This window comes from Mycteria americana, chromosome 14 (genome assembly GCF_035582795.1).
Source record: "Mycteria americana isolate JAX WOST 10 ecotype Jacksonville Zoo and Gardens chromosome 14, USCA_MyAme_1.0, whole genome shotgun sequence".
In the NCBI taxonomy this organism is placed as follows: Eukaryota; Metazoa; Chordata; class Aves; order Ciconiiformes; family Ciconiidae; genus Mycteria; species Mycteria americana.
Genome location: NC_134378.1, coordinates 8,484,534 through 8,508,163, shown reverse-complemented (window position 1 = coordinate 8,508,163; position 23,630 = coordinate 8,484,534). Strand labels below are relative to the sequence as shown.

At 39.3% G+C, this 23,630-nt stretch overlaps 1 protein-coding gene across 4 annotated transcripts in view; it reads left to right on the top strand.

The window, feature by feature from the left end:
* PREX1 (phosphatidylinositol-3,4,5-trisphosphate dependent Rac exchange factor 1) overlaps positions 1–23,630 on the top strand; it is a 173,106-nt gene that overhangs the window by 114,176 nt on the left and 35,300 nt on the right. For all 4 annotated transcript variants that reach the window (XM_075516828.1, XM_075516830.1, XM_075516827.1 and 1 more), the window contains exons 11-16: positions 2,006–2,106; positions 5,773–5,876; positions 6,587–6,636; positions 11,417–11,492; positions 16,948–17,020; positions 18,367–18,509. In XM_075516828.1, the coding sequence (XP_075372943.1) occupies positions 2,006–2,106; positions 5,773–5,876; positions 6,587–6,636; positions 11,417–11,492; positions 16,948–17,020; positions 18,367–18,509 (547 nt within the window). The remainder of the gene's footprint in view (positions 1–2,005; positions 2,107–5,772; positions 5,877–6,586; positions 6,637–11,416; positions 11,493–16,947; positions 17,021–18,366; positions 18,510–23,630) is intronic.

Genomic DNA, 23,630 nt, shown 5'->3' with positions numbered 1-23,630 from the left:
CTGCTTAGGACAAGATGAGGAAACAAATCAAGCTTTGCCATCTGCTTTTTGAGCTGATGCTTTTTTAGCAGCAGTCTAGCATGTGCCTAAAAAAGTGCTTGGAATATTTCTGGATCATGTACTTTTCAGTGCTTATAAAGCCTAAAGAGTAAGTGATTACTGATTTTGCTTATGAATCAAATGCCTCAGAAGTCTTAAAGTGGCTCTTAAGAAAACCATCCCATAGTTCTGAAGCTTCAGGGCTGTGAGAGTAGCGTTCAGTTATTTTCCTTTTTCAGCCCAGAATTTCAAACTTTAAGAAGACTGCCTTACTTTTACAATCCAAATAAACTCCAGGGACACAGTTCCAAATAAAAGAAGCAGGGAAGCTAACAGGGTAGCAGTGTTCCTCTAAAGTTTTGGGCAACTCCTTAAGTGCTGTAAACTGCCATAGACCCATTGCACTTGATGGAAAAATGTATAGCAACTGGGCATCTACCCATGGTACTTAACATGATTACAGTCATTGGCCAGCATGTCTGTGATGGGGCACTCCACAGAGTATGTGTCTTGTATTCTCAGTAATGAGTGTGGAGGATCATTCTTAATTCTCTTCTCTCTGCAGTTTATATTCTGTTTCAGCTTTTAAATACTTCCAGAAACAGTTCAGAATCACTGGGAAATTGAGAGTGAGCTTTCCTTAGGAGGTAGTCTGACTCATCACTACAGTACTCTGGCTTCAGGAGTTTCACAAAACTCTGCTGGTTTCCACGAGATTCCCCTGGCACAGTTGAATAGATTCTGCTACTTTTTCTACACCATGACAGTTACAGAGTAGTCCCTCAGCAAACCGAAGTTTTCAGTATTGAAGTTGTTGTTGTTATTCTAAAGGCAAAATGCAAATACTACCTACAGCTTAGATGAGTCAGCTCTGATAAACATCAAGAGACTAAAAATACTTCATTTAGAGCCCACAAGTGGAGGCATGGATACTGGTTTTGAAAAGCAGCAACCCTCTGCACATTGGCAAGCACCCAAGTGGTTTATTGAACTCAGATTTCCCATATGTTGCTCTACTTTCATATATTCCTTTTGTTCTTCTCTATGAACTTAACACATTTCTAGTATAATCGCTAATTAACCTGGCAAACAACTTGGCCCGGTAGGGCTTTGGCAGTGCTGTATTCATCAGGCTTTAAATGTCCGTTTTTCTGTACTTACTGTTTCTAATTGAGTAATATCCTACATATCTATCCATTTTTGGCTTTTATTCTGCCTGTATGTGCAGCTTTGCTCCTCACCAGAGAGAGGTTTTGTTTTGTGCTGCATGAGCAGACAGACTTAGCACCTTTTGTCTATAAATTAGAAGCATTATCTATGTATCTGCCAGGCACCAACTCCAATAAATGACCTTAAATTAACCTGTCAGTGGGTTTTGTGCTCTCTCTTACTGCTCTGTGCTTGAATTCAGTAGGTTGAATCTTCTGTTCTAAGTCCTACTGTGATTCCATTAAAGCCAATGCAATTACACCACTGGGGGTGGGCAGGCAGAAATAAGACCCCGTGAAGAAAGGTGAGCATATGTAACTGAGTCAGACCACGAATACTGCTTGGAGGGATAGCTTGGATAGAAGTAGCTGTTTTCTCTACTGTCCAACTTGTTGTTTTTAAGGTCATTAGTTAATCTTGCTTTCCTTTTCCCTCTTGGATGTCAGTAAAATAAGGATTTGCAGCATCTTTACAGATCCAGCCAGGTCTTCTTTCCTTTTGTGTGTATGCTAATTATGATGAGCTAAGGGGAATGGTGGGAAAAGTCATGGATAGGAGATCTGGATCTTCTGCAGAGCATTTCCTCCAGAAAAGTAGGAAATCGAGCCACCTAGTAGAGATATCATCACTTACTACAGTTTTCGTACTTGCTTCAAGGATAGAGTCTCCTGTGGTTGGCTGATGACTTGCAGAGGCATGTGTCTGCTTATATTCAGAGCAAAAAACCTAATTGTTTCTGTTCTGCTTCCCTTTGCAGTGAGTTTGTATCATGGCTCACAGAGATTGGAGAGATAAGCAAACCAGAGGAAGGGGTCAACCTGGGACAGGCACTATTGGAAAATGGAATTATTCATCATGGTGAGTGCTCCATGCCATAAAGAGATGTCAGTAATGCCCTGGAAATGAGGGTGGAAAACTGACTGTAGCTGTTCATGTGATGTTCAAATACTTTCCTGTACCATACCCATCAAATCCTCAAAATGTTTAATGACTTTTGGGATTAATGAGTGGGCAAATTTATGTCATGAAAACAGAAGTTGTTGGGTATCCTGAAAGTGTTTATGTCTGCAGTTGCTTGATTTCTCTGCAACATCTTTGTTGCAGTTGCTTGATTTCTCTGCAACATCTTTGTTGCGGACTGTATCAGGTGTATATTCCTTTGTACTTTGTGTGTTTGAAAATCTGTAGTAATCAATAAGTATAGCTTTCTATATGAGACATTGGCAATACAGAGGATAGTCGCGCATTTTAGAGTGGGGCACAGGTACAAACAGAGTGAGGGGCTCCAGACGATGAGTCATTCTTTCTAATGAGACTGCTTGTCATAAAGAAAAGAGATGATGGGGAGTTTGTTGTGGGATTTGTTCTTTCCAGCTCATTTGGCAAGAATGTCTCTTTAAAATAATGATCCACCATATTTCTTCATCACACCCAGCAGATGACCTTGAAGTGTTGTGATGAGGGGTATTTTAGAAGAATAGCATAGTGCATACAGAAGTGCTGCATGACCAAAGTAGCACAAGGTGCTTGTTTGAAAATTTTCTGTGCTATCTGCATTTCTACTAAAATAAGGTCTTTCTCCAGATTACATCCTTTAAATCCAGATTTGTCCTGCTGTTTCCTATTATTTTCATATTACATTATGCAGACAGAGGAACACAGTCATGTTCTAGTTAAACAGCAAATGCCCCAATTTCAACTTTCAGGTGAGTTTAGCTGCAAAATGCACATCAAAGGAATAAGGTATATAGGTCTTAAGTCACCAGTGGTCTACATTTCCATACAGCCTCTTGGAAACCAATTTAAATAGGGGAGCCATTTAATTAGGCTAGTCTTGCTTTAATCTCTTGGTAACTCAGCTCCACAAACTTGTCTTTCAGGTGACAATAACACCATTAAGAAATTATGTCTGTTATCTTCTTTTAATTAACACACAGAGAAATCTAATATGAGCAGTACCATAATCCTTCCTGCACGTACACTTCCACCCACAGGTACCAAGACATGCTTTCAGGCACATCCAGACTTTGAGGCTCTTTGAGCATGAGCTCAAAAGCACTGAACACTTTTGAGTACTTGGCCCTAACTGTGGCTTTGGAGAACTGAAAGACTCTGGCTCCAATGTGTAAGGATCCCCCTTTGGATGAAGAATGCTCTTTTGTGCTCACACTCTTACTTGCCTACATTCTGAATGTGTACACTTGCACTGTTGGTGCAAAAAGCTCTCCTGAGACTTGTTATTTCCTCATGACTGTTTACCTTGCCATAACTTCAAACTTTGACACTTTCAGCAGTGTCCTTTTTCTCTAAACACAAATTCACAGCTCAAAGAAAGTTGTCCTGTTATATCTACTAATTCCCTTATTCAAATGCCCCGAGTAGGATGCATCTGATTTGGTTTTAATATTACCTTTAGTTAGAGTTCCTGATGTTAGTGTCTCCAATGACAGTTATTGCTAGACATTGGAAGGTGTTTGCAACCCTGCATTTACTTAAGGAAATATCCCTTGAGATTTTGATAAATCATGAGATATGAAAGTATCCCATTGTGTGTCTCCTGATGTAGCAAGAACTTAAACTTAAGCACTGTAATGAAGCCCTTACCCCTATTCTACATTAGGCAATATCTTTTATCTTTTGTTTTCTCTTGGCATAACATTACTGTCAGGTGAAAACTGCTGATCTTTCAGCCTGCCTGAGAAGCAGGGCCAGCGAAGATTGCTAAATGCTGAGCTCTCTGTGTTTTATCACTCAATTTCCTTTGTATCTCCTTTAATTCTGGCTATTTTATCTGGGACTGCTGACATGGAAGTTCTGGTACCTGTCACAGAGAGCAGAAGTGATCAGCACCTGATCTGCTGTGTGCCAGACACAAAAGGTGCTTTCTGCAGACTTGATTCTCAACTGGATTTAGAAATACAAAATCCAGAGCATGCAGACACTCAAAGAAGTCAATAGCTTACACATCTTAGAGATTCCACTGTATACACAAGGATATACATCAGATCCTGCAAATTTTGTTTTACTCTGTGAAATTAAGGAAAAATATCACCAAAAGCAGGAATCTTAATTAAATATTCATAGACCGGGATGTCCTGTGTAATGAGGGAAGGTCTTAAGAATTCTGGTCTCTGCCTTCTAAACAATTATCCTGCCCACTCTGCAAGGGGCAGACTAAATCTTAAACTGAGCCCTGGTACTTCTGAGTCTGCCTAACCCAGTTTAATTGTCTTTAGTCATCCAGTGCAATCAGTTTTCTCAGGTTAATCAAACTCAGGCTAAGTTGTATCTTAAATAGTGTAAATCCATATTTTCTCTCAGTTCATCAAATGCTGTGCCTACACTGTGAAATACTGCATCTAAAATATTCAGGGGTGCTCCAGCACAAAGACGTGGCCATGGTTTTGTTACGTTGGCAAAGGCAGGAAAGATTACAGTGACTAAGCTACGCCACCTTATTTGCCTACTTTGTTTGCTCTTCTCTAGATTTCCTCCTCCTTCTCTACATAGCTATAACTGGTCTCCATTAAATTAAGCTGTGAACAATGGCATTTCTGTACTACATACTGTAAAATCTTGGAAGATACTCTGTTACTTATGTGAACAGTCGTTGGCACTTTTTACTTATGATTACCACTTATTTACTAATCAGTGAAACAAATAATTCCTGCTAGTTACTAAATCACTATCTTCAGTATGAGTGTTTCCCACCTCCGTGTTCTATTGAAAAAGTTTACCTTAGAATAGAGACAGGATAAACCTACATATAATTGGATATAGACTTCAACCCTCTTCCGGTCTGGTGCATTGGATAAATCTGTTTGAAACTGGGTGTGGTTTTTAACTCTTCTCTGATTTTGGCCAATGCTTCTTTTGAAATGGTTCCTTATCACACTGAAACATCTTTTGTGTCCTTGTCTTTAAAGCCTATCAGTATATAGCATTACCCAATAAGATTTTAACTGCCCTACTGTGGAATGGCTATTCTGGGTGAAAAAGCAGTCTCTCAAAAGTACTATTTGATTTTTAGAAGGAACTCACTAGTAAATAGAAGAACCGTGGTAGAAGAATACCTCTAACAGCTGTAGTTCCTCCCATCAGCATGCTTCTGCTTCTGGAGTTGCAGAACTTCGGGCAACTGCAAAAATTACTTTAGTGCTGTGATAACTGTTGTGGGAATTTGCAGGCACTTTGTTCAAAACTTATCAAAAAAAGTCAGATGGTCCCAATTACCTTCACAAGGACTGTTTCCAAAGCCTTACATAAATTGAATCGAGTGTACAAGGAAGAAATTTCAATTTTATTGGAGCTGCAGTATTTTAGAAAACTGCTTTTGTTGGTGGAGCTATTCAGAAGTGTGCATAAGCATGTATATACACAATAAGGGGAAATTCAAAGAGCTGAGTCCTCTCATCAGAAAATGATAGATACCAGCAAATACTTAGGTGTAGACCTACCAGCTGGCCTATGAAGAACTTGGCAGGGGAGAAAAGACAAATTTTAATTATCATGCTGGTATTTTAGTTTCAGATAAGCACCAGTTTAAGAATGAGCAGGTGATGTACAGATTTCGCTATGATGATGGAACGTACAAGCCAAGAAGTGAATTGGAAGACATAATGTCCAAGGTTTGTATCATCATTCTTAGTTGGAACCTTGTGATTTGCATCAAAACAGTTTGCTCTGCCTCTGAACGTCATTGACCTGTTGTATAGGAGATCCCTAATGCTGTTTATCTTTGTTGTATTAAGCTATACATCCTAATGCCACAGGAGACATTCACTCTAGGGAGAGGAAGCAGAGCTTAGCAATAAATAACAATACAGTTGTGACTGCACTCAAGACTGCTGATTACAATCCTAATATAGTAACAAAAGGTCTTAAAAGAAAACAGTAGGCCATAATACAGCATGTCTGCTGAAAATCTGGGCATTATGGTTCAGGGAGATAGAAGAGATCAATATTTAACTGCTGTTCCTGATAATTGTATGTCAAATGATTTCTGTTGATCCCATATCTGCCCATATACCTTTTAATAAATTGGATTTTTTTCTTATGGACATCAGTTCATGTGTTAATTGTGAGGAAGGATTAATGGAGAAAATGTTGGAATGGAGGTGATTAGAGATAAAATAACAGATTTTTCAGCTTCTGGAGGCAGGGAAAGAAGAAAGAATGTTTGACAGAGACGATAAGGGAACTGTTTTGAAAAACAATTAATCAATAGATAATTCCAGCTGAGTAGAGACATCACTGTCCAGGCTTTGCTAGCTTTAGCTAGTCAGTGTTTCTTTGAAAAGGAAAAAACTGATAATACCATGCATCTTTCCTTCTTCAGGGTGTGAGGCTCTACTGCCGACTTCACTGCCTATATACTCCAGTGGTAAAGTAAGTTCACCTTCATGATCCCATTGTATATATTTTCTGGCTTTGTTGAAAGGATGACATGTTACTATTGAAATCTTTCTTCTTTCTTATTATAAACAGTAACTCTGTGCATTTTCTTGGCTCTTTTACTACCCTTCTATCTCCACAGTTTAGGTTTGTAGTTGTACTTCTGCTGGAGGAGGTTGGAACTGGGTTCTGGGAGAGTGAAAGGCTAGTGTTATAGTCTTCCTGACATTTGCTTCCTGTATCAGTTCATGAGGGCTGTTAGCATGACACAAGTTTATTTGTTTACTGTGGCATTTTCTGTGAGTTAAAGTGGGTGTGATTAATAAGTGACTACTGATTCAGGGCAGATTGTGCAGTGTGATTGCAGCTGCTGTATTATTTGGGTTGTAGCAAACATAAACAGATGCTAAAGTGATGTAAACAGATTCCAATGCAATGCTAGGATTCTTTCATTGAAAGCACCCTAAACAAACAAAAACCATTCTGAAGTGGAATAAAACCTGAAGCTGTAATTTGAAAAAACCCTGAAAATTTTGGGTGGAATCTTCAGAACTTAGCTCTGTATAAATAAATGCTAACGAATTGAGATAATCTGCAAGCGCTAGTTAACTCTCTTCCCAGATCCCAGGAGATGATTGTCAGATGTTGTTGCCTTACTGTGACATCAGATGAACATTTCTGGCCTATAATGGAAACCACCCAGAGCCATGTAGGTGTTCTGTTTAGGTGTTTACAATGGAGAAGTAGGTATTTTCACTTAGGAGAACTTCATTTTTACGTAGAAAAAACTGATAAGAAAAAAACCTCTGGTGTGGGCATGGCTGGAGTCCCAAATTCAACAAAACAGACCTCTTGTCCCCAAGTTGTACAATAGATGTTTCACTGAGAGATGTCATTGTCATGCTAAAAGGAGCAGCAAAGATACGTTACAGTTCGTCAGTCATAAATTTGCCTAACTAGATCTCTGTTTTTTTCCCCAGAGCAGCCATTCTACAATAGTACACATTTCAGTTAGCCTAAAGGGTATGAAGAGAGCCAGAAAGTGTGGTGCAGCCCTTGGTAGGCAAAATGGTTATGTATATGCATGTGTATTTGCACATACACATTTCACCCCTTAAGATGGCAATTCACATGCAGAGTAGGAATAACGATAAGTGAAGCTGAAAAAACTTCACTGACCTCAGGGTACCCACAAACTGAAAGGGATGTAGTCTTATGCTTTAGGGAATCAACAAAGACAAAATAACTACCATAGGCCTGTCTTGTGGTGTTTTATCAATGTGCTATTTTTGTAATAGAATCCCAGCTGGAGAATCTTCTAATATGAGGATTAATCTGTGTTAGTGACAGCATTAATCTAAAATGACCAGTGAAAAATAGCAGAGTGTCAGAAGTTTTAGGATCCTTCTGGACAGACTTAATGTTCTCAGTATGTTCAGGCTCTTCTTCCCACCATTCTCTTTCCTACTCACTCTTCCTTTTATCTCCCTGTTAGAAAACTGCATCTCCTAGGCTGTCATCCTTTCATGTCTTTTTATCATGTCTTTGCCTCTGACAAGCCTAATGTTAGCCTAAAGGAGCTAGCTAGCTTTTAGAATAGGATCATAGAATCATTAAGTTTGGAAAAGACCTCTAGGATCACCTAGTCCAACCGTCAACCCAACACCTCCATGCCTACTAAACCGTGTCCCAAAGTGCCACGTCTACACGTTTTTTGAATTCCTCCAGGGATGGTGACTCCACCACCTCTCTGTGCAGCCTGTTCCAATGCTTGACCACCCTTTTGGTGAAGAAATTTTTCCTAATGTCCAATCTAAACCTCTCCTGATGCAACTTGAGGCCATTTCCTCTTGTCCTGTTGCTAGTTACTTGGGAGAAGAGACTGACACCCACCTCACTACAACCTCCTTTCAGGTAGTTGTAGAGAGCAATAAGGTCTCCCCACAGCCTCCGCTTCTCCAGACTAAACAATCCCAGTCTTTTAGCCAAGTTAGTTGTGCAAAGCCTATCGCTTTCTGATGTGCCTTTGGACCACTGCTTTATCTGGCATCTTTAGACTGCTGATCCCTGCAATCATGCTAGCAAGGTTGATGAGGCCTACCTTTCTTGTAGGCCTACCATCTTCCTTCTAGAAAATCAGCAAAACTGCTTGGAGTAGCAGGTGCATGTGCCAAGAGGATCTGGAGGAATCATGAAGTTCAAAATTCAATTATTTTGTTGACAACCTTGGAATGTAATTTTGCTTAGTTGTCTTCCCTGAAAACCTGGGAGTTTCCATGTAGCCTTGCCTTTATAATTTTCTTTAAGTAAAGTCTGACGCTGATATACTTTGAGGATAAGATGATATATCCCACTGGAAACAATGCATGCTACTTTGAGGGATGATACATAAAAAGTAAAACATTTTGAAAAATCATAGATGTACAGAAGGTTCTGAATATGTCTCTGATCTACTTTGGGGAAGTTGTGAGGGTGGGAGAGCTTGCTCACACTTACACATGTGATGGACAATACTTCAGTGCGTAGATGGGCTAGTCCCTGTGAAGACCATTATATTCCTCTAGTTTCTGTGGAGCAGCGAGGTTCTGCCAAAATTCCAGTGGTTCCCACATCGATATTTGACTGTTCACCTGCAGCTCATGGTTCTGGATAACATTCTATGATTTACACTCTATTCTTGTTCACGCTAGATTGAAACGGGGGGAAAAGTCAGTGAACTAATATTGAAATATTCATCTTGACAAGCATTTAACTACAAGCAGTGAAAGACTGGGCCTTGGACCAAGATCCTGATGCCAGCTTATTCAAAACTAGCTCTATGTCAGCATCTGTATTAAAATTTTGGGAGTTGCTTCTCACAATCTGGAAACCCGTACTCATTAGTACTTAATATTTTAATGCTTTGCTTTATTGTTCTGACATTTCAAAAGCACATTTTCTCAAGATAAGAGTGTGAGAGGGAAAAACTACCCAGAAAACTCCCACAGTTTTGTGCTGGGTTTAGCACATTACTGGAAGACAAGTCAAAAAATGTGTGTAAGCACTATGAGGAAAGCTTTTGTTCTGAGGACACATATTTCTGGAAATGCTGTCAGGGTTTTTTTTTTGTTTGGTTTTTTTTTTGTTTCCCCCCAAGTTCTGAAAGTCCTGCTTCCCTTTCTGATTTCTCACACCCTGCATTCTGCAAACACACAGGCATTTCTGCTGCATTTATTTACAAAAGCCAGTCACAACATAATTGTATCTGTAAATGATTAGTAAAAGGAAAACAGGAGTAGAATGAATTTTAGATGGTGGTTTGATTTTAGACTTTTAGAAAAAAGGAAATATCAAATGGGGTGGTGCTAATGAAAGAGGTTGATTTGACAAGACTGAAGAACAAAGTCTTCTCTTGAGCTGCTGTATAGATACATCCGGACTGTAAAACAGTCGACAGTGGCTGTGAAAGTTTCCTTCCACAGTCATGCCAGTGGACCTCAAGCTTGAAATAGAAGGACCACCTCCAAGGGTGAGAGAGGAATTAATTCTTCATGGCCATTCAGCATTTGGCCTCTCTACTGAGACTCTCAACAAGAGGGAACCAATTAATGCAAATTAATTGCGGTAATGGCTTTTGTGATGTGGAACTAGGAACTGGATCAAGACCACCAAACTTATTTCACACGGGCCAGTAAACAGCCTTAAAATGGAAAGAGCTTTTTATTCTCTCATGAGCTGGATTAAATCCAGGGACCTGGAGGTGAAAGGTGTTAGAGCCCAATGTCCTGAGCCACATAGCCTTCTTATATTTGTATCAAAATTCCTTAGAAGTATTTTATGAAAGACTAAAAACATCAGTTATCTCCATGGCTCTCAGAAGAGGAATGGAAGAAAACTGCTAAACGCAGCAAGTTACAGTAGGGTTTCTTTTCCTTATTTCAGGAACAGTGCTACTCTCTACAAGGGCTGTGTGTGAGATGGTGCAAGTTGTGTTACAAGACCTAAATACAACACTTCATTTTTATTTACAATGGCTGAAATTCTCTAACGCTATAAAAGAACACTGTGTACTCTATTTGTATCTGGCTACTCTGTGATATTTTGCTAAAGGAAGTAAAACCTGAACAGGTGCAAAGAATCAGGAAAATCTCTCTTGACAGAGTAGGCTAAAAGGTGCTTAATTCAGTGAGCCTAAGAAAAAGGGGGCACAGAGGGAATATGTAGGGTCACTGTCTATGAATACACCGATGGGTAAAGACTAGAGAAGAAGTATTTAAGCTTATAGATGGGGCTGGCACTGGGCCAGTAAATGTAAACTGGACATGAGTGGATTTAGGATGGAAACTAGAAGATGACTTACAGCCAGAAGAATGTGATTTTCAACAGGACCGATGGTGGCAATAGTCTAACCTGAGTTAAAGAAGCAGCTCAGTACATCTGTGAAAAGAATGTCCTGGTTGCCTCTGGCAGGAATATGAGCTCTCTGAAGATGGCTTGAAACAACATCTAGAGAAATTTGAAATAACACTACTCTGTATTGATCTGAAATATCTTCATAATTCAAGTTGTTAGAAAAGTTTAAAAACTAGCCCTTTCTTCTAGAGAAAAAGGATATCTGCTTCCTATTCTTTGTCTTCTTTATTTATGGCTGGGAGTCTCATTTTTTTCCATCTATAATTCTTCTTCTTTCCTCAACTTCATCATAGTAGGTCACAATAGTATATGTAGGTTTAGAGTGTAAAAGAAATGTTTACCTTTTTGTCCTGATTTTCCCTGAATTCTCTTTCTTAATTAGAGACCGTGACTACCACCTAAAGACCTATAAATCAGTAATCCCTGCAAGTAAACTAGTGGATTGGCTTATTGCACAGGTAAGAAAATTTTAAGATACTGCTGTCTTTGACAAGTAGCTTAATTTTTCAATTCCATTTAAAAGTAAATAAAACACATTTATCTAGAGAACATAATTAAACATATGCTGATTCTTTGACCTTAAAATCTTATGCTTCTGTTATTGTTCATTTGGTGAAAACTTGTTATCTGGCAGCATAAAGAGGAAAAAGTCCTTTGTTAGCCCTAGCAGTGATGAACTGGCTGTTCTCAGGGATCTTTTCTGTTTCTTGTGATTTTCTGAAGACATAAAGTGATGTTGATCTCATTTAATCTCGTATAGGTGTGGTACAATTTTATTGAAAAATGAATCTAGAGTTTTACACCAAAACCTACACCATTGTCTTTAGAAATTGTAGTTGCCCCACATTTACCTTGTGATTACAGAAAAGAGCCTGTAGCTTGGGAAATTAAAAATTTAGTTTTGATAGTCTAAAGCGATCTAAAGGGAGAGTGTGCCATGTTGCTCCCCATCAGAGAGTCAAATACACATTCTGGTTTTGTCTTAAATGATGGTCTGATTCACAATCACATTAAGTCCTATACTGCCAAAATGACATAAAGGGAGGCTAGTTTGAATGAGAATCAGGCCTCTGACAACCAGGGATGTTGTCCTTCAGAAATGTTTCCTGAAATTGCATTTGACGTCCTGCTGCATTAATAAGATTGATATGATTTAAGTGTGCCAAATAATTGAATGAGAATGGAGTATTCAATTGTTTTCCTCTTAAGAGCGTAGAGGAGAGCAAGAATATTAGTACTGAGGTTGTCATATCAGTTACATGTGATTTAAGGGGGTCTTATTCATGGAAAGCTATGGGGGAAAAGAAGTCTGCTTTGGCCAAAGGAGAGAGATGTAATCAGGCTAATCTGGCCAATATAATAGTTAATCACAGAGCTGTAGGGAGTAGAAAGACTCAGACAGCAAGGTAAAACATCAGCTCTTGGTCTGGAAAAGGTAGCTCATTTTCTTCCCCATTTTTCTTTGTTCTGGTAGGTTAATCTGGCTGTTAGTTCTCCTGTGTACTGAACTTTCCATTAATATTGAACCAGAATGTACTAAAGCCAGATATGGAGATACAGAAGAGTCTTAATTTATGTTGTGTATATGTGTGCATACGTACACGTATACAGATGCAAAGATGAGGGAAATTTCTTCTGTGCTCAGTTAAAGGGGAACATTGTTAAACATGTAAATCACTGTCTGTGACTTAGATGAATTCCTGTCTATTTGGCAGGAAAGATTGATTTAAACTTTGTTCGTAGATCCTTACAATTAGTAATTTTCATGGGGGTTCGCTTGGAGTTTTCATACTAGATTGAACTATTTTCTAGCAACCATTCATACTTTGGCCATATTAGCTAACAACAGATTTTAGTGGGAGCTAATAAATACTCAGCTTTTTGCAGAGTAGTGCATTAATTTAACTGCTCAAATATCTACCTTTCAGTTTAACTTTAGGCATCTGTTCTTGAAAATCTTGGGGACGGTGTCTGGTCTGATAACTACCTGTTACACAAAAACGCTGGGATATATTTATTTCTGTTTCTGATGATCAATTTGCATCATGATTTTAGTTTAGAAATGCACAAAAAAAGTGAGGACTTGTTTCTGTTAGATTTAGTGGCATACGGATGACTGTCTTGAAGGATAGTCTCTCTCATTTCTGTTTGCAATTTAGACTATAAATGCCAGTGGGAGCCCTCCCTAATGAGAAAGCTGTTTTTCATTTCCTTGACCTTTACAAATATTCGTAAGACTGAACAGAGCAGAAGAGTAAGAACTTTTTTTATAATCAAAGAAACAGCATCAATTGTATTTTGTACCCTGATCCTCCTGCCTGGAAATTGTTGGCTATTATGCTTCTGACGAGATAAGTTGAGTCCTCAATGAGGCTTAATCTTGTGTACCTTTGAACAGTTGTATTCAAATGTGATATATGTTATTATCCCCTATGTATTGTATGCACTCAGAGTCTGGAACTGGATAGACATTAAGAGCTCTACTATTAGATGTGCAGTGCATTTGTGGCTCTGTAGACATCAGGGTTCTGCAGGAGCTGAGCATCTCTGACTATCAGGTTTATTAATAAAGTGCCCTGTGATATGCTAGCACAGATTATTCACTACAAGGGAGTTTTTGCATGTGAGAGAGGATGGTCAAGGGATTTCCTAATGAGTTGGAGGTTTAATGCTGAATTTGCTTGATGTCTTTTTATCGTTTATAGCTCTTCACAATAGCTGGATCCTATTGCAGTTATCCCCATAGTATGTCTTAGGCAAATTGTACATGAGATGCTAAAATAAAGCATTAAGTATGATGGTGGAGAGAAGCACATGAGCATAAGTCCTGATTGGAGGTGGAAGTGTTTTATGCCTTTTTTAGAGGCACAAAGTCAAATCCTGGAAAACATAATGCTGTATTAGCGTTCTCCATAGGCATTACTTTAGTGACCCTTTGAAAGTAACAGAGAAATGGTTTCAGCAGTCAGAGCCTGAAAGGAGAAATATCTGACCTGTATCCATGGATTTAGACTGAAGGTGTCTGTGAATTATATTATGGTCCCTATGTATATTTAGAGGTAATCCTTGAAGGGAAGGGACTCATTCTTTCATTGATTCTGGACCCTCTCAACTTCATTTTACAACCTAATCTTTCTCTTGCTGCCAGTAGGCTGAGAACAGAGAGGAACACAGACTTTACTTACAAATGTCAGAGCTCTTTACAGAATCTTAGGTGCACTAAAAGACTGCACTGCCACAAAAACAGTACTTTTGTCATCTGGCTGAAAATTTATATCCAGACTTCCAGAAATTATCTGTGATAAAACACTACCAGTTGAATCCTCAGTCCTAAATCTAAGAAACTTAAAATGGCAATTTCATGAAAGGTAGAATGAAAGTAAAGGGACAAATGCAAAGTAGAAACCTGCTGGTAAGATTCTTTAGGTCTTTTGCTCCAGTGGGTCTCTCATCTCTTTCCATCCATCCATTCCTTCTTTCTATTGCAGTATATATTGCAGTATATATTGCAGTATACGCAAGGTACACACACCTCTGTGCATTGCATTACCTTAGGCTTCCTTCCCTCTTGGAAGGAACACTTCATAATCTTAAAATTCTCCTTTCCATGATATCAACAAAATATTTAAAAGTGATTTGATTGCTGTTCTTAACTATCTGTGTTCAGCTACTTTCTTTTCTCCTACATGTGGGTTGTAAACAATCTAGGTCAGAGACCATCTTAATTGCTGTGCTTATGCATCTCAAAACAATCAGCCATGGACCATGATTAGGGCTTTAGACATCATTACCAGAACTAGACAACAATAATAATAATAGTAATGGTGGCAGTAGTAATAGTAATAATAGTAGTGTTCTCTGGACATGATTCTTCACTATGGTACTGACTATAAACTGTTTCTATAATTCTGCTGACTCAAATTCAGTGATTGTATTTGAATAAACCTAAATTATCTTGTCAAAACTAGTGTATCTCATTTCACATCCAGTTTCTGTATGAGGAAGTTAGGAGAGACATGTTCTGTCAAGATTGTTGATTGTAAGTGGTTCTTTTCTTAAGATTTTTGTTACTGCTTTCATTGTATTTGGACAGATTGCTACATAACATTTAGAAGTACTTACAGGTGAGCTGAAATGATCTATTTTAAGTTATATTTTATAATTAGAGAATGCTGTTTTGCTAGGGGAATGTTTTGAGGCCAAGTTAACATCATCAGGAGTAGCCAACTCTGGTTTAGAGCCATCCTACACAAAGATTTTGTTGCCTAAACCAAAAGTAGATTGAGAGTAACATTAGAAGGCATTTCTCCTCCAGTTTATTTACAGTTGAAAGAATAAATTAGATTTTTAAGTCCCAGCCTCTGTAAAGTAAACTACCTATTTATCCCATAAAGTAACACAAAGTGAGTGTTGAGAATTGTCGCATGACAGGATGTTGTTGAAAATGAGGAAGGACTTACGAAGACTTGAAATTAGTTTGTAGTAAAAGTTAAACTTCAGGTTTATTAAAGCCCTTTTCTTGGCTTTCCTTGTGTGATTACATAATCATGCAGTTCCTCCAGAACTGCCTTGGTTTTTTCCTACCAACACAACAGTATTTAGTTCTTAATTTGTAAATGTCATGCCTTTTTTTTTCTCTCAGAAAGTCTCTTCAACAAGAGCCAGTAGTGCTGCAGATTGGCAAGACCTGATCCTGTTTTATCCTGTATTTAAATAGTATCTTTACACCATAGCGATGTTCTTTGCCAGTATTTGCCTGGCAAATAGCTACTGCTCTCCTTAGTAGGACCTGAAGCAGGACTGATGTTCTGCTGAGAAGATCAGAGGGCTCTTGGTCTGCAAGCCGGTTTGCTTAAAACAACGTCCATACGCTACTCTGCAGTTGCTGCTACACCTTCAGGATATCTAGTTCTCCAGATGGAGGGGAATAAAGAAGGTGTAATACTTGTGTAAGATACAGCTTCTAATTTAGTAGGACTGAAACTAATATGCTGAAGTTGCTCCTCTGCCAAAGCAGCAGGTCCCCTGCCTGCTGGAATGAGCTGACCAACTGCTTTTAGTGAGATAGCAGATCCCAGGTTCTCTTGTGCCCGCCTGGGGACTGGGAAGTAGGTAATCTTGCATCTAGTGACCAGTGTTAACAATGTTTTTCATCTGGGTAAGACCAATAGTGCCTGCTGATTTTTACCACTAGTATTTAGAACTTATATATCCGCCTAAAAGTACAGCCAGCATGTTTGTAAAGTCCTCACTTGTGGCTGCAAATTAGCAGATACGTAGAGAAAACTAGGCATTTCTTGTATTTAACTGAGTTGTAGATGCAAAACTTAATGCTGCCATTTCAGGTCAATTTGTAAATTTGCAAGTCACCTTTGGTACCTGTTTTGAAATACTACATTCAAGGCTTCAGGTAGTGAGAAACTGAAGCCTTTGTTAGTAGGTCTGCTGTGTAAGAAAAGAATGCCACTGCAGTTTTAACCAGTCTGACCTCTGGAGTTCATGTGCACTGGGTTTACTCAGGTTTTCCTCCCTTTGGTTGAATATAGATAAGGTCTCTCAACTTCTCTCTCTAAGAATGAGTTTTATTGCTGTGGCTAATGGGTCCTGAAGTCAAACACTATGATTGCAAATAAAAAGTCTTTACATTGAGATAATATTATGTCCCTTTGTGGGTTAAACAGCTACTTTCCAGAATCCTGGTCTTTGTCCTCCTAGTTCCCACAGGAGGCAAGAGATGCTATATATAGGAATGAATGGGATTTGGGCAATGGGGTAGCTATTTTAATTTCTTGCTATTGTTCCCTACAAAGACCATCCTGCTAATTTTCAGATCCACAAGCTATGCGGTGGGGAAGGGGAATAATTTAGCTTAGGAAGTTGTCTGAGATGTAATATTTATCCTCTTGTTTCTAGGGAGACTGTCAGACTCGGGAGGAAGCTGTCGCACTGGGTGTTGGACTCTGCAATAACGGCTTCATGCATCATGGTAATGCATCAATATTACTTCCCACAGCCAATTAAAGGAGCTCTTACTTCAGTCAGATTAGCTGACTGTCTGAAAATCCCTTTTCTATAGGCTGTGCCATACATGCTGACGTGCATACAATTGCAGGCATCCAGCAGGTCCTTCTAAAAAGCAGTCTTCGAGCTTACACAAAATGTCTAAGCCTAGTACCTTCCCAAGTGAATCCCCTTGCTAATAGTTATGATGAGCCCTGAAACGATTAGACAAGCTAGAAGGGGAATGTTTTTTCACCGCGTCTCTTTCAGAGCTGTCAGACCAAGGCACAAGCCAAGTACTGTCCTGAAATATCAGCAAGAAATGTCAGGTACAACACAAAATTGCCTAGTTCTTGCCATTTGGACAACAAGCACAATCCTCAGTGCTGAATCTCTGAAGCTTCCAAATCTGAAGTGCCAAATTGCCAAGTTAGACATCACCCATCCTCAGTGATGCTGCTGCTAAACTGGGAAAGTAAACAAACCACATCTGTGTCAGTATCAAATAGCATATACAAAGTCCTAAGAGTAAAGCATAGTTTGTCCAATGAAACACCCAGGTTTAGTCATAAATAACATTTGCTCTCTGTATTTTGAATAAGATTTTTGAGAGCAGATTCTTGTAAATAACTAATAGGAAGAATGTAAGAATAATTGTCTGTCTTTAAAGAATTTGATCTGTTTTGAGCCCATGTAAACTTTTGGCATTCATAGCATCCTTTGGCAAGGAGTTCCTTTGCATAAGTATATGTTGAATGTTGTTGTAAATGTAAATGTAAAGTTGTTCCTCAGGTTTTTAAATTGTCACTTGCTGCTTTTATTTGAAGCCCCCAGGTCTCGTATTTGAAAACATGATAAAGAACTTTGTCATGCCTTCCAGAATTTCGTAGAACTCATTTCTCTCTCTAAAAATTTCATTTTTAGATTGAAAAGCCTTAGCCTGTTTAGCCACCTCACCTTTAAACAGCCATTTTACCCCTCTTTGCTTCTTTTATAGTTTTACCATATTAATTTTGACATGGGAAAGGAGTATAAGGTATTGAGTAGCATCTTTCTTCCAAGAGGATCTTCTGCATTTTATATGCATTCTACATGCCAGGGAGGTTAAACATTGTATCATAAGCTACCCTGCACTGTGAAGAAAAGTCTATCCCTAAAATACAGTAGTAGCTTAAAAATATAGAGCTGAATAGCTGACTGATAGGGATGCATCTGGTCTTTGTTCTGTGAAGACTGGGGAAATGTTTAGGATTTCCTTTAACTTTCTTTTTTGTTTCTCTCTTTCTTTCTCTGTGTAAATGCATGTATATATTTCATATATATTGTTTCCAGTCCTGGAGAAAAGTGAATTTAAGGATGAATCCTTATATTTCCGCTTTTATGCTGATGAGGAGATGGAAGGCACCAGTTCCAAGAGCAAACAATTACGTAATGACTTCAAGCTCGTGGAAAACATCCTGGGAAAGAGTCTTCTGGTAAGAAAGACGTTAATGTAAACCTTGACGTTTCTATGAAACTGGTATTATTTTATACTAGAGGAGAATGAGAAGGAAAATTATAATAGAGTAGAATTGAAATGAGGAATTGTACCTGTAGCTAGACTTTTCTTCACTGCATAAATACTAATTCTTGAGCTGCTTTGCTGTAGAGCTCCAACTTCTGTAGCTCTGACTTTTCTAGCTGGGCAGGCCACATGGCTTATTCTAGTAGCAAGGGAAATCTGTAAGTTGCAGGTCCCTTCTCTAGCGTGTGACCCTCCTGCACTACCTGGGAGCTTTGGATTCACAGCTTACACACACGTGCAAATGCAAGTAAGTTCCTACCTATTTCTGGTAGGTCTCAAGAAAAGAAGAGACTCAGAGCCACGACCATTTTATCCAGTTCACAGCCCAACCCCTTTCTATTCCCATGAAGCCCTTGAGGGAATCTGGAAGTGAGCTGGGAGCTGGAGATGTTGTTTTAGCAGGCACCATATGTTTCTTGAGTTTGCTGAGCAGGCTACCATAGTGTTGGCATGGTGGAGGAGAAAGTAACTATCTTGGGAGAGATCTGCCATCAAGTTTAAACACAGTTTAAGTTTAAAGACCATTTAAACACCCTTATATGTGAGGTAGATTCAGATGCAAGTTAAAAGACTGATAAGAACACAGATACTTCAGGACATCATTGCCTAAGTGATATGAATATGCCCTGCATTACTGGATCAAGTATCAGCTTTGCTTTGTTTATGGAAACCATTTTCCAAAAAATACTGTTCTTTATGCTCGTGCTTTTGCAACATTACTGTTACCTCCAGATTCCCACCTCACTAAATGCCATCACAGCGCTTACTGCACTAGGATTGTTCTAACGCTGTTTGGACATGGCAGTCAGATTGGTGCAAACTCTTTGTTCTGAGATCCTTGTTTACTGCCAGTGGCTCCAGGTCCATCTTTTTTCCCTTTGAACACTGGCAGAATGCAGGAGCAGGGTAAAAACTTGGGTCAGAAACTACAAAAGCTGCAAAAGATGCAGAGGTCCATTATATGGGAAAATTTTTCCTGAGGTTCACATGAACTTCACTGTCTCACTGTTGTCTTGTCTGCCAGGAGACCAATCTGTGTTTGTCTGAATGGCCAGAAGTAATATTTAAAGCACCATGGTCCCTCAAAATTATTCCCCTATGCATCCAGTGCCAGAGACTGGAGTGTCAGGTTAATATGATTATCCTCATGGAGAGCTGTTGGATAAAGGGAAGCAGTTAAAAGGTGATACACTTTGTGGGTTTTTTTTATTGTGATTTGCAAAGCACTCAGAGATCAGTTTCATGTAAGTTGGTGGGATCTGCCATTGTTCAGGTATTTTTAATTTTCCACCTTATCAAGACAAGAGGGTTTGAGGAAAAAAATTGACTAGTATGTCTATTCCACTTTTTTCTGTCAGTTCAAAGCACTTCTGTTAAAATGCCAAAACTCACAACAGTAATATGTTAGCTGTGAAATGAGGGATTTCAAGTTCTTTGACTGTTTTCTGTTAATGTAATAATCATTTATTAGCATTCACTGAAGAGAACAAACAAGCAAACCTTGCACGTGGACTATTTACTAGTGATTAATTGTAATCCCTAATTGGTCCTTCCAGTCACTCCATAATTTGCTAACTGGAACATTTGCAACAGGAATAAATTTAATATTACTATTATTGTAGTTCTGAAGTGCATCAGTCAGCCTCTGTCAAAATACAGTCCCATCTCAAAAAGTAAACAATCCAAAATGAACAGCACATGCTGAATAAGAAATCTACTTAGAGGGCACAGATTTTTGTCAAATGAATAGTAGTCATGCTGAAGTTACGAGTTGCCCTTATTTTCACAAATAAATTAGCGATCCCCTGAATGTTTGTAAAGAAGATCCCACAAATAGCAGTACAGTAAATGCATTACACTTATCCACAAAAAAATTTGTTCCTGACTTCTATGTTATTCTGTGTTTAGCAATTATGAGCAGCTGGAATCCTGAGGTTTTGCTGTCTGTGGAACATCACGACCTGCCTCTTTACACTCATGATAGGGCATTGATCCTTCCCATCCCCTGATCCCACCATAGGAAGTTTAATGGAATTTCCTCAGCACTGGCTTTTGAAACATGCTTTTCTACTACTGTGAAATCCTAGCTGTTTAATGGACAGCTTCCCCCACTCCCTTCATCTAAGTTTGTTCTATCACAGGAGAGCTTGCCCTTGAAAAAAGAAAATTACAGAAGCTTTGGCAAATACATCATTAGAAATGCCAAGGAAAAAAGTGCTTTCAGTCTGAAAAAATGCACTTCAAACAAGATTTAATACTCATCTATTTGTGCAATTGTTTCTCATTGAAGGACATAAATCTTGACAGACTGAAAAAATACACAACATTCTTTGCTTAGTTGAAGAGAATTTGGATTTTGGATTGACTCCAAGCATTGTGACTTGGTTACTGCAGTGTGCTGTTAACTTGTGATCAGCACCTCTACTTGTTAGCCCAAGCCAACCGCAACGCAAATTAAAGCCAATAGCTTGGAGCTGAATATCAGCATCGTGGTTTAACCCCAGCCGGCAACTAAGCCCCACCCAGCCGCTTGCTCACTCCCCCCTGGTGGGATGGGGGAGAGAATCAGAAGAGTAAAAGTGAGAAAACTTGTGGGTTGAGATAAAGACAGTTTAATAAGTAATGCAGAAGCCGTGCAGAAGCAAAGCCAAACAATGAATTCATTCACTGCTTCCCATGGGCAGGCAGGTGTTCAGCCGTCTCCAGGAAAGCAGGGCTCCGTCACGCGTAACAGTGACTTGGGAAGACAAACGCCATCACTCCCAACGTCCTTCCCTTCCTTCTTCTTCCCCAGCTTTACATGCTGAGCATGATGCCATATGGTGTGGGATATCCCTTTGGTCAGTTGGGGTCAGCTGTCCCGGCTGTATCCCCTTCCAACTCCTTGTGCCCCCTCCCCCAGCCTGCTTGCTGGTGGGGTGGGGTGAGGAGCAGAAAAGGCCTTGACTGTGTGTAAGCACTGCTCAGCAGTAACGAAAACATCCCTGTGTTATCAACACTGTTTCCAGCACAAATCTAAAACATAGCCCCATGAAGAAAATTAACTTTATCCCAGCCAAAACCAGCACAATCAGACAAGGATACTTGCCTGTAGAGATGGGCCTCCATCAAAGTTGCCTGAGAGGTTTAATGCACACACAATACTAGAGTCCCCAGAAGACTCTAGAGTATCACTTATCTGATCTCAAAAGAAAAGCATTTCCAGTGATTTCTAAAGGTGATGCCTGTGTAAGTTTTATGTAGCATTCTCAAAACTGTCATGCTGGATTGGAGATCTGGACTGTAAGTCTAAACCGCATCCACTTTCCAGACCTGTGATATCTGCTACATTCCTCCAGGGTATCCCATATTTCTTATTCTCAGTAGTGTGTTGCAGTAGTTGCAGGAGAGAGTAGTTGCCGTGTGCCACTGCAGTTCACAGCCAGGGCGGTGGCATGTCCTGGAATTCAGCTCATGCAGGGGCCTGAGTACTGTAGCATATTCGACGAAAGCCAATGGTTTGAGTACAGAAGTCAGGGCTACCTGGGTTTTAATTTAACTTCTCACATGAACTTACTGTGTGGCCTGAGCAAGTGGTAACCTTAAAGTCACTCCATGCCTCAGGTTACCATGTGAAAATTAGGATGCTAAATCTCATCTATCCACAGGGATTTGCTACTGCTGTTACATCTAGACTCAGCTTTGAAAATGAAAGTGTCCTTATAATTCAGCACTTCTGATACCAAGTTTTCAGATAATAGGTAGTATTATCATTTAAGTTCATGTCTTCTCCATTTCAAACCAGCTAATCCAATAAACATAGCATTCACCTTAAAATTCTTATAAAACTATAGACCACATTTCTCCTATTCTAACTGTGCATAAACAATAGTAATTTGTATTACTCAAATAAAGCCATACTTGGTCCTTAATAAAAATCTCTTTCTTCTTTAATCATTCCAGGAGAATTATTTTTGTGTGTTGTGCTAATATAAAACGACCTAATTCTGCAAAATTTCAGCACAGAGAGAGCAAAAAAGAGATTTCCCTTTGTTCTTCAGTGTAATAGTGTACTACAGTCTTATTGTAGCTTGAAAATTCAAATCATTGATTTAAAACACCCCTGGGAAGAGAGCCACTAATAAGAGCCCGTCCTCTAGGGATTTCTGATCTCCCAAGGAGACAGGCTGGCAAGTCAGTAAGTAGAAGCATCCATCATCCAGGTCTATGGGGCCAGATAAGGGCTTTGAGTGGATTTGGATACTAAAAATTACAGTGAACTCTGAAGTGAAAAACATCCTTTAGGCTGTAAATCTTTCACTGTTCGGAATGAACACTTCAATTTCAGTGCTCAATTTCAAAGCTCACAAACCAAAAGAAACTTTGAGTCATTTTTTATATATTAAGCCTATTTTGCTAATGTGGGAAAACATACCTTTAAAGATAATAGCAGTAGGGGTGGCTTAGGTTCTGGAGCTTCTCACTGGAAAGAAATTTTGTCTTTTCAAATTTTGTTTTAGTCCCCCAGCACTCTGGACTTTTGAAAGGCTGGGGAGACTGGAACAACCTGGGAGATGAGGTGGCAGGCAAATAGGTCTCTTCAAATTAATACTGCTGAGGGACACAGAAACCTCATCAGTTTTGTGAAGCATTCAGATGACATTATCTGATAAGTCACTGCTCCTTAAGAAATTCTTAACCCAGTCAGACTGTTCAAGTGTATCCAACAGAAAAGAGTTTATGCTGGAGAGTGGTAGGGAAGGCTGTGAGAGAAGGATGTGCATCCTGGACCCTAGTTTAGGAAATGGCGGTTGAGCTGCCTATGCTGCCTCTTCTGCTGCTGATGTCCCCAGGAGTTTAGGCTGAGAGTTCCTGCTTCTGCATGAACAGTAGGAGCAACCTGGGCAGGCTCCCAAGTGTGAAATGGAGCCAGTTCCTTCACCTCCTTCACTGGGGAAATCTTAGTACCCAACCCAGGGCCCTTCGTGTGTATGCAGTTTGAGGGATCAACAAGTGTGGTGGGTAAACTGGACACTAGATCTTGTACATTAAA